We start from the raw sequence: 11,457 nt of genomic DNA on the forward strand, positions 1-11,457 counted from the left end.
ATCTTTTTTGTTATGGCACATCATTTCAAAAAGGTTGCGACCCCTGAGATAGACTGTTCGGCCGCACGAGGCCGACATGGAAACGCAGAAAACGATAACGGGTCCCTAGGTGGGTAGATCTGCAAACTAAACGATCTAGGGGGGCAAACGGCTCCGTGTTTACGCCTATACGATCATTTCCTGATAACGTTGAAACAATAGCCCTCCCTCTCCTGCTCAGATCAGCTGCTGGGCTATCAGAAGAGGGGGAGGAAAAGAGAGGCTCCGTTTTTTATTATTATATTCCCCCTCTTCTGATAGCCCAGCAGCTGATCTGAGCAGGAGAGGGAGGGCTATTGTTTCAACGTTANGTGTAGCAGCTGGTATAAACCAGTGCCATGTTAACAAACATTGCAGCGCATGAGGGCAAAGATTCGGAGTCACGTGAAGTCACGTTATTGGTTGAATTTTTGAAACAGGGTGTTTTACATCCAGTCACATCCCCAGCAACAGCCGTGGTCTCGACCATGGATGTATAATAAGAACGGTCTTGACATAAAATCTAATGACCTATAGGACCGAGACAAGACCGAGACCAAATACAGTCGATTCCGAGACAAGACCAATACCGGTATCGAGTACTACAACACTTCTCTCTAGTCAAGCATGCTGATCTTTTCTTCTTCTTTGAGTATATTTGGAAATTGCAAACCAATTGTAAAGGTGCATTCCACCTCCTACTACTTGTATATCTTAGTGTGAAGCTACTACGTTCTTTAGTCAAGGAATAGGGTTTCGTATTATCAACAGGTAAATCATTGCCTACAAAGACAGTAGGCTACATATCTATAGACTATTCCAATGATCTGCAACACAATAATCAGCACGGGACAGACCAGACTCCCCGGGCGTCAGGCCAGTCTCGCGCCACACCGATACGGAGCTGAGAGTCAGAAGGCGGGTCAAAGTCCAGCTCCCTCTGCTGATCCTGGTTCAGATCCTCCAGTAAGAGGAGTCGACCCGGCAGATCCTCCTCCAGACGCTGCAGAGCTGAGAGCAATAGGACAACACACTGGTCAACTGGTTAGTATAGGTCCATTTTTACACCGGGTTCATAGTCCCGCCTCCCCCATGCTTTTCTGATTCCATTCGTTGTTCATTGTATTATTTCTTCATAAGACTCCACCTGGTCTAAAATCTAAATCTGAAAAAGTTATCAATTTTCTAATAGATCAGATTTGAAAAACCTAATTTGGTCTTTGTGGTGACAAAATAAAGGGTCTGTTTTTCTTTCTGTTCCTATACATCCAGTGCGATTCCCGCTATGTTTTCAGGTCGATAGATTTAAATGTATTGACCAAGGAGGATATTTGTTTTACAGATACTTCACATATGCATCCATACTGGGTCAATGAGGCAGCTTGTTCAGGGAAGGGCCACTACTGCAGATGTCACAACACATTTTAGTGTCATTTGATATTGTGCATGCTTTCATATCTGATGGAGTGTGGGAAGGCAGATGATTTTGGAGACAGTAACGTCCCGTCCACACGGCGGCGTGCGTTGAAGCTTCAACGCAGCTTCCCATTCACTTTGAATGGGGTGACGTCACGCTTTGCCGAACTGCATTGTGGTTCCGTCGCGTCGCTTTGCCTCCGTTGCTCGCTTCAAAAGTTGAGAAAAGTTCAACNGTTGACCGGTGAAAACAAATCTAACTGAAACTCTGCCGCACGGTTCCCTCGTCCCTTGGAAGAGGCGGAGAGGTGGGTGTTTGTCATCTGCTGGTGGACTACCAAAGAGATTTACAGCAGGAGCAAACGCTTGCCTCTGGGAGGGAGAAAAAGAGCCAGAGCGTCCACAGCGGAGAATAAACAGAAGGGCAACCATGCGCGGGAAGTCGTCTTCGCTGGTTTTGTGGCAGGACTACAGCGCCACTTACAGGCCTGGCATGTGTACTACAGCGGCTCCAGCGCTTTCGAGCGGTCTCGTGTGAACGGACACGTTTCAGGTGCTTGTTGCGTTTGGTCGGAAGACTTCTGATAACGATTGCGGTCCGTTTGCGTTATCGTCCTTGTGTGGCCGGGGCTTAAGGGATATGGCCAAAAACGTTTATCACGGTATGTCCTTTTGACTATATATATATTACAATACAGTAATTGTTATGTAAATTCCTTAATAAATGGTTTCAAATCCTCATACCGTAGTTCACATCACACATTTGCCACACAAGACATGACATGAGTTAAAAACAGAAGACTAAAACAAGTAAAACCACACAAATAATGGAACGCTTTATGGTTCTTGAAAAAAAATAGTTTCAGGTTTTACAGGATGTTATGTTAACCGGGGAAAACATAAAGAGCCTGATTTAAGTCTGTGCAATGTTAATAAACATAAAAATCACAAAGGAAAAACACTTATTGTGGAGATTTGCTTCCATGATGGAAACTGCATAGCCAAATCTCCCATTTCTAGCGTGAGCTGGTTCAATTTTACAAGGCTTAAGGATAGGTTTGAGATGTTGTGAACTAATAAATGTCTTACCTTCACCTACACCATCTTCACTCTCCTGCAAAACACAAAAACTAAAATCAGCATTGTATTGTTTACTCTCAAAAACGACAACAACTCTTCCGTGGGACAACTCTGTGAGAAACTCTATGAATCATAACAACATAGTGAGGGTGACCAACAACCAGTGGCGGCCAGCCCATAGGGGGCGCCGCCCCCCCTCTTTCCACGTTTGTCATTCAAAATACAATTTTAATCAAATATTTTTATTTTTAATGAACAAGGTAAATATTGTATTGTTGGTATCAGTAAAATGTATAATCTACAATAAAATCTTGTTTAAAATTGTGTTACGATGTCTAAAGTTACTGATAAGTCACATGTTTCCTGCCTGGCAGGAAACATGTGACTTATCAGTAACTTTAGACATCGTAACACAATTTTAAACAAGATTTTATTGTAGATTATACATTTTACTGATACCAACAATACNCACTACATGATACACTTACAATATCGTGTGTAAGATACCATAGATAGACAATTTGATCTGAAAGATCCACATCATAAAAAGACACATATACAGTACGTAACATATAAATTCAATTCCCTCATATTTATTCAAAAAGTTATCCTTTTCATATAAAAACAGTAACATAGTAAGAACATAATATAAAACAACATAATATAAATGTTATGGTATATAGGTCCAAGCAACAAACCACCTTTNNNGTGTTACGATGTCTAAAGTTACTGATAAGTCACATGTTTCCTGCCTGGCCGCAGCGTGCATCATTACCCTCTCTCGTCTGGGCGCTAAGAAAGGAGCCCTCACTCAGCCCCAGCAGCATCCAACACATTGCTGACTGTTGCCATCTGTAAACTATGCCGCCGAAAAATAATTTCAGCCAATCAGCGTCGTCAGATCTGATGCTCAAAGGGCGGCAATTTCAGCGCTCGATACAGTCTGTGAATTGGTTATGGCTAGAAAGGATCCGTCTTGTGTAAAACTCTCGCGAGAATTTGCGAGTCACGTGGCTGAATGTCTACGTTTGACAGGCAGCCTTTCAGTTACGATTGTTAACATCAGTGGGCCACAGCAAATGATGGTGAGAAGCTAAACTATCTATTAATTATGTCAATTACAGGTTGTGTGGTTGTTGAAATAGGGTGTTAGCGGTCTTGCTGGTGTTCAAAGAAGAATGACAACACTGTAGATCACCAACACTATGGTTTATTTTTTATTCACAGGCAAATCAACGTTGTCGCAGTAAAAGTNCTCTTCAAACAGCTGGGGACAGATACTATGTGCCCGTGATAAATAAACACACACACATATTATTGTATATAGTTGAGTTTTGACAGCATCCATCAAACTAGATTTGTTGCCTTAATGGTCTGTTTTCTAATATTTCTGTGTTTCTGAATCACGTCTGTGTCTGCTAGGGGTGTAACGGTTCACAAACATTTCGGTTCGGTACGTACCTCGGTTTTTAGGTCACGGTCCGGTACAGCAGAATTTTTTTCCACAAAACATAAAATATATATATATTTTTAATAATTATTAAACTGTGAATAATGTATTCACTCAAATAAATACAAAATATAATAAAATAAACATTAAGGTGCAGCATTTCGATGAACTGAAATAATCTGTATTTGAACTTTACTGTACTAGTACTCACAAAACATTGGGGGTGTAACGGTACACGTACCGAAATTATTCGGTACGGACCCTTCGGTTCAGTACACGTGTGTACCGAAGTGTACCGAACGAATATAACGTTAAACGTAAAAAATTGAGAACGTGAACAACTTTTTGCAAGTAATCTAAGGTGCTGCGTCGCAGCATTCAGAGTAATTTGCTCACATTGGGTTCAACGCGTCAGAGTGACCAAGTCATTTCATTGGACGAGAGGCATACTATGAGAGCTGGTCAGAGGGATGCGTTCAAATGTAGTCAGTAATTTGAGGACCTCAAATTACTGACTACATTTGAACGCATCCCTCTGACCAGCTCTCATAGTATGCCTCTCGTCCAATGAAATGACTTGGTCACTCTGACGCGTTGAACNGTGGTGGTGGTAGTAGTAGTAGTAGTAGTTTAATTGTTATTGTACAATGCCATATCTTTTTATGCTGCTGCAACGCAAACATTTCCCAAATTGGGTTCAATAAAGTACTCCTATCTAAACGATGACGTCACTCTTTGAAGAGAGGTGCCCCCTTTAACGCTGTGTCTTTTGTTGTCTTTGTTGCGTCTCTGTCCTCCAGGAGTTTATCAGGTGAGCCTAAAGAGGAGGGGCGGGACTCCAAGCCTCGTGCGCTGCGTTTCACCTGGAGCATGAAGACCACGTCCTCCATGGAGCCGGGCGACATGATGAAGGAGATCCGCAGGGTCCTGGACGCCAACAACTGTGACTACGAGCAGCGCGAGCGCTACTCCCTGTTCTGCGTGCACGGAGACGCGCGGCAGGACAGTCTGGTGCAGTGGGAGATGGAGGTGTGCAAACTGCCCCGACTCTCACTCAACGGCGTGCGCTTTAAGAGGATCTCCGGCACGTCCATCGCCTTCAAAAACATCGCCTCCAAAGTGGCCAACGAGCTCAGGCTGTGAACAACTTCCAGTTATTCATCGAAGGAGGAAAAGCCTCTGTGGTCCTCTTTCTGCTCAGAATGACGCCCCACCAAGTGACGGCGGCCATGTTGTGTTCAGCGACTCTCTAACTGCTGTATGACTCAGAGAAAACACACATTATTATACTCTACACACTTACTATTTAATGTTATCACTAAATGTTTGCCAGTGAAACCAAATATTAAAGCTGACGGTGCAGATTTCCAGCAGGTTGTAGTTCACCCCTCAGTGATGAGATCCAGAGCAAACAGCAGGAGGACGTTTCCATCTGTCCTCTCCTGCTGCGGCGACACTCTGTTGGTTTATCACTGTTTACATGCACTTCAGATTTTTACGAAACCTTGGAAACTGAATTTTAAAACATTGTGTAAAGTGGAAACACGTCACGCGAGCTAAAGCTGATTAAACAGGGAGAGTTTTGTGGGAGAAACCTGAAGACTTCCACTTTTACTTTGCGATTTGCATGTGGGAATATTAAAGAAGCTGTTCGCATCAGTGTTTTTAAAGAAGACCAAGCTATGTCATCTGGAGTTTTAGAGGCTTAATATCATTGCTGTGCATGTAGACATATTATCAGCTTTCGCCTTCGGTTTGCTAACAGTACCTTTGTCTCTGGAGTGCAGGTAAACAGTGGAACGTGACCTCCGCTCTACCTGTGCAACTCTCCTGCTGCAACAGAAGAACACTAACTGTGAGTTCGCAGCTACAGAGTCAGCAGGCCAAGTGTGTGAACTCATGCAAGGAATTTAACTGCGATTTTTCATTGCTCTCAATACATACACACACAGAACAGCTAGAAAACAAAGCTGGAAAATGTTACCCCTATGTACAGATATAAATACATACTAAAAAGTGTCCAGCGTTTCTCGTCTTCCTTTGACAATGGCAAACAGAGATTAAAGAAAAAAAACAGTATGATTCAGACACCTAATGTATTTTAAACGACTAATTTAATGATATACACTTCCCTTAATTCAATGTTGCATGATAGGGGAGAATACTGTTTGAGCTTGGATTGGGAATTTGTGTGCATGTCCAGAAAAGCACTAGTGACACTCAATCATGATCAAGCCGCAACGGTAGCCCCCAAAAAGATGTCATCGGGCCATCAAAGAAATTGTTCATGATCATTATGGAACCACAACGGTGCAATCGGGCCTTTTGCACTCTACTCAGTGGTTAGATTACATTTTAAGGAAAAATCTGAGCAAAAGTATCTGATCTATAGGTTGGCTTTTTCTTATTGGCATATGAAGTTCACAGAAATAGATTCAGCTGGAAACTAAAAACAAATGTCTTTGTTTTTAATTGACGTGCAATTTACTAAAAAAAATATTCAAACTTGATCTGAAGAGTAGAAGTGAAGATCTTGCAAATCTTGAGGTTTTTTAATCTTTGAATTCATGACACAGAAAAGGAGGAGAGCGGAGACCCTTGACCAAGACCACCCTCTATATCGCAATGTTGACAGTACTTTTTGTATCCACCTCGTGATCCGGACCCGGTCCAAATTTGATGCGTTCTTTTTTTGCCAATGCTTCACACTTTGACAAAATGTCTTGAGAATGAGACCAGTCGTTTTTCTGTAAACAACAGACAAACCACCAAAAATAAATGTACCGAAAACACGACTTCCTTGTCGGAGGTAATAAGACAACAAACTGAAGATTCTGGTGATTTTAGGACCAACAAAACAGACAGACACACAAAGACACATCATTACCCAGTTGTATGTTCTTTATCTGTCAAATCAGTATTTCAGCTTTAATTTGTTGTGAATTAAGTCAAACAGTTAAACCTTCAATTAATTCAAACAAACTCTAACTCTTGCATACTTAGGCAGGTTTAATGATGTTTCTTTCTCGCAAATGTTTGTGTCACCTGGTCATTGTATTGAAAAGCTTTTTAAAAAAATAACATTGTTGGTTTTCCTCCTGATTTTAAAGTCCATCATTCGGGTTCTTTATGTGAACCGTTATCTTGATGCTGCCGTTTGCTGCAGATCTCCGTTTGCACAGTTGAGTTGCACAGTTTACAGTGGAGGTTATGAAGAGTGGCAAACAACCAATACAACATCCTCCCTGTTGGTTGAGAGCCTGTGACCTCTGACCTCCCCTGCTGGCTCATGTTATCACTATTGCAATAATACCGGAGCTCTTGGTAAATGATGTCAGTGGTTTAAACTCAACCTGTAACGCTTTATTAATCTTTGTATTTTACACATTTACAGCTGACAGACCGAATGTGTTTTTATTATTTTGTTATTATTGCTGTGTACAACGATACCTGTCAAGGTGAATATGTGCAGGTACAGTATTGATTAGTCTGTTTATTTGGTCCACACTGTCTCCATTCTGTGTTGGTTTTCCACCTCTGAAAATACAACCTTATTATTGTTCCAAAGCCTTTAGCAGTGAGATAAAACTTGGAGCATCAAAACATTGAGCAAACACATTTCCCCTGTTTTAGGATCAGTCTGGTGTTTTCAATCTGTTTCTGAAATTGTCCTTTAGGCTGATTCCTGGTAGATATTTCTAAATGTATTCCACCACTAAATGCCTTCTGAATGTACTGCTTTGTATTTCTGATTGCATTCAGTTGTACCAGAGGAAATGGAGCAGTTTGTGGTTTTAAGTTGTATATTTTGAGTTGTTCCCCACTAACAGAGCCTCTAACTAGCTCTATTGACTCTACAGTCTCGAGGTCCTGAGGGTTCACCGTGCAATGGTTCTCCATCACTACTGAAACTGGAGAACACTTTGTACTGTATGTTGTAGCACTTAAAACCAGGAAGGGAACAAACAATGCAAACCTCACGTCCCTGTCTGACAGGGAAGAGAGAGGTGACAAGGTGTGAATATGACGCTGCCTTCATGTCACCTTGGGAAGGACTGTAAATCTGAGCCTCTTACTTGAAAATAGCCTTCGCCTCAGCTTCCAGATAGAAACTCTTACCATGTGACCGGCAGGTTTGTCAGGCACGTCATTAACAGGAAAGTAGCAGAAGTCCAGTGTAGCCATGTTCATTTCATTTTAAATAAAAAACACAAATAAAACATGTTCATAGTCGTTTTGTGATCGTCGCTGAAGGATGAAAATACTGTTATTTGTATAATGTTTAATGACATCATTTTTAAAGTGATTATTTCTACATTTGATCCCACTGTAGCAAAAAAATTACAGATGTCAATAATGTTTTAACTGTTCGAGTTCTTCATTAGGCTTTCCTTCTGCAGCAGGTCCAGTGAGTTGAGCACTAAATGCATATTCAAGTACTTTCTGTTAACTTCTCTCTTATATTTTAGAACAACAATTCTAGAAATGTTCTAATATTTCCTTGGAAACATCACTGTTTTTGTTGAACTATTGACAGGCTGGATGCAAACTGTTATGAGGCCGAGTCTCCGTAACTGATGCCTAGTTTTGCAAGGCCTTGAATGTAACAGACATATTTTTTTTACATAAAAGTTCCACAATTCCAGCGTTAAGCATAATGGATAAAAGTATCCCCTCATGCAAGGTGAGTATACATATTTTAAATGTGTAACAGGGCTGGCCTTATACTTTATTGTTTAATATGTTTCATGAGTTTGAGTAGCAAAATGATTGGTTAGCTAAATTGCTAATGGTTAGCTAATTAGCCAGTATGCTAAACGGGCTCTAGAAAGGGAATAGTTTTTAACGTGTGTGTGTGTGTGTGTGTGTGTGTGTGTGTGTGTGTGTGTGTGTGATATCAATATTTCGTTGCTAACTTGCCCGTAAACTATGCTATTTCATATGTATTTTAAATCATTTCATAACACACACACAAAATGTGCCACATTAGAAACATAATTTTATGTAAATAGAAGATACATTTTTGTATCAATAATTATGACATTGTTTTAGTGTTTTTTCTGTGTTACATCAATATTGTTAGGAAAATAAGACACACTCTTTTTACTGAATTAGTATTTAGTATATTTGTCTTCCTAATTAAACGTATTTCAGTGTTTGGTTGCTAAGTCCTTCCTTCCTCCTCACTCAAGCTAGTCATCCAGATCTACTTCTGTGCAGGGATGAGCCCCTCGATGTCTCCATTGACCTCCAGCCTCTTCTCCATGGCGATGAGCAGTTTGACCCCGTCCACCACCAGCTGGGTCAGACCCACCTCGCTCAGGCCGAAGGTCGCTGTGTTGCTCACACAATACAGCGCCGGGGAATCTGCAGAATATGAAAAGGCAAGTCATAAACAAGAGTTTTCTGTTCAACTGTGAGTTGTTCAAAAATTACTTTAGGTTTGATCACTATGGAGGAGTTCAAGTCCATTGTAAAGGACAGAGAACAAGAAACCATTAGCCGATGTGTTTGCTCTTGTTATATCCCCTAATTGAAGTTGTTTTAAAATTATGCCAGTTTTATAACAGTTTATTTTATTTGCATATGGTTAATGTGCTATTTCATTTGTGTTTTACGACCGCTCTATTCATCTGCCTGTATTGTTTTGTGTTCATTTGATGGAACATTGTTCATTTTGCCCTCTTGGCCAGGTCGCTCTTGCAAAAGAGATTTTAATCTCAATGAGACTTTTACCTGGTTAAATGAAGGATATATATATACATATTTATATCAACAGAAAACATGTAAGATGTCGAAAGTCAGTAGACAATGAAAGAAGGAATTAACAACATTAATGGTTTAACTTTTCATTATAAAGTAAAAGTTGATTCCACAAACTAATGGCTTAACAATTATGAAACAGTCCGCCTTTACAATGTCTCCCTATTAGCCTATTGCTTTTTCAGGATGAGATTGGGTTTACCGGTGGGTATTGTTTTCCCCTTCAAAATAAAATAAAGAGTACATTTCTGATAGAGAGCTAAACACTGACCTGCAGTTCATCAGGTTATGTGATGAAACATGTCAGGTCTGCTCTGGTTACCTGTGGTGTCCATGCAGAGCCTCAGTCTCTTCAGGACGTCCTGCAGGCGATTGTGTTTGGGGAGGAGTTGCAGTTTGAGATTCACTCTGATCCTCAGACCTGTTCCCACGTCGGCTGGAGAGCTGCTGACCCAGCCCAGCTGCTGCTTCCAGGTGAACGGGTGTTTGAGTTCCCTGTAAAGATCCTCCAGCTGGAAACAGAGAGGAGCAAACAGTTGGAGACTCAAAGGTCCGGGATGTCAAAGGTCATTTTTTTTACTGAAGTAACTTTTTCAAGAACTCCTCCTATTGGAAGACAGAAAGATATTCTCCACCACTAACAGTATTTTGAATGTGAAGATGTTTGTGGTTTTTCACTTTGCTTATTGGTAAAACACTGTGAAAACGTGCATTTGCAAATACTGGGAAGCCAAACCCTTACCCATACTGTGTGTCATTACTTGGAGGTTTATCGTAAATAAAGTAAATCATAATTTTTAACACAAACAATGTTGATACAGATCTCTTTGATATTTACTGGGACATCTGACAGGGATAAATCAACTTGTCAGTGATCACTGGTGGATGAACTAGATTTCTTTGCTGCTATTTCTTGTTATCGGCCGCCATTAAAGATGCTAAAGTTGAGATTTCAGTATATCTGGGATCAAGGGATTTCTTCCACACAGCTGAAGCGTTGGCTACCTGCCAATGATGCTAAAAATCAGACCCATCACTGACCTTCTGCAGGTTGATGCACATGCATTTGAATGCCTCAGTGATGTTGGCGTCGTCTCGTGTGGACACAAGTCTGAGGTGGTCCTCCATGTTGACCCAGACCACCAGGCTGCCATCTTTACTCACCCTGCAGCAAAGAATAATGTGACATAAAATGTATGACAAGGAAATCTTATCAAATAAATGGAATATTGAAAAACGCAACCATAAACATTACAGGTTGATAGTGGCAGATTAACTTAGTATTCTTAAGAAGTGTGACATTTGGCGTCTTGCAGGAGTTAAATTGCTGATTTCTCTGATAACTTTACGATTTACTGTGAGAGTCATGGTTAAAAATAGTAATGCTGGATATGGAACTGTTTTTAGCCAATATCGTTAACCAATATCAGCTGTTTCTCATGATCGACTGGTGAAAAATGTCTAGACATGCTCTCTAGTAGTGTTGTAGTCGAGACCAAGACATTGTCAAGACCGAAGAGTAGCAAGACCAAGACAAGACCAAGACTTTAAGAGGTCGAGACCAAGTCAAGACCAAGACCAAGGCAGGGCGAGACCGAGTCAAGACCGGAACCAGACTACTGTGAATCCAACACTACATAATACATTTACACTACCATGTGTAAGATACCATATTCAATTTGATCTGAAAGATCAACTTCATCATAAAAAGACACACATACAGTACTTAA

General features: G+C 40.8%; 3 protein-coding genes across 5 annotated transcripts in view; all 3 read right to left on the reverse strand.

Moving 5' to 3' along the window:
• Nucleotides 1–11,457, reverse strand: part of pde6d (phosphodiesterase 6D, cGMP-specific, rod, delta) — an 818,526-nt gene that overhangs the window by 138,670 nt on the left and 668,399 nt on the right. The gene's annotated exons all lie outside the window — the stretch shown is intronic.
• LOC104947446 (protein CASC3-like) overlaps nt 1–11,457 on the reverse strand; it is a 20,300-nt gene that overhangs the window by 6,971 nt on the left and 1,872 nt on the right. The window contains exon 2 of the mRNA XM_010773455.1: nt 2,524–2,548. Within this exon, the coding sequence (XP_010771757.1) occupies nt 2,524–2,548 (25 nt within the window). The remainder of the gene's footprint in view (nt 1–2,523; nt 2,549–11,457) is intronic.
• The window catches only part of trip12 (thyroid hormone receptor interactor 12), a 32,718-nt gene continuing 31,335 nt past the window's right edge, over nt 10,075–11,457 (reverse strand). For all 3 annotated transcript variants that reach the window (XM_010773447.1, XM_010773448.1, XM_010773446.1), the window contains exon 13: nt 10,075–10,089. The gene's annotated coding sequence lies outside the window, so the exon portion shown is untranslated. The remainder of the gene's footprint in view (nt 10,090–11,457) is intronic.

The sequence above is a fragment of the Notothenia coriiceps genome, unplaced genomic scaffold (genome assembly GCF_000735185.1).
Source record: "Notothenia coriiceps isolate Sejong01 unplaced genomic scaffold, NC01 NC01_scaffold00012568, whole genome shotgun sequence".
Classification (NCBI taxonomy): domain Eukaryota; kingdom Metazoa; phylum Chordata; class Actinopteri; order Perciformes; family Nototheniidae; genus Notothenia; species Notothenia coriiceps.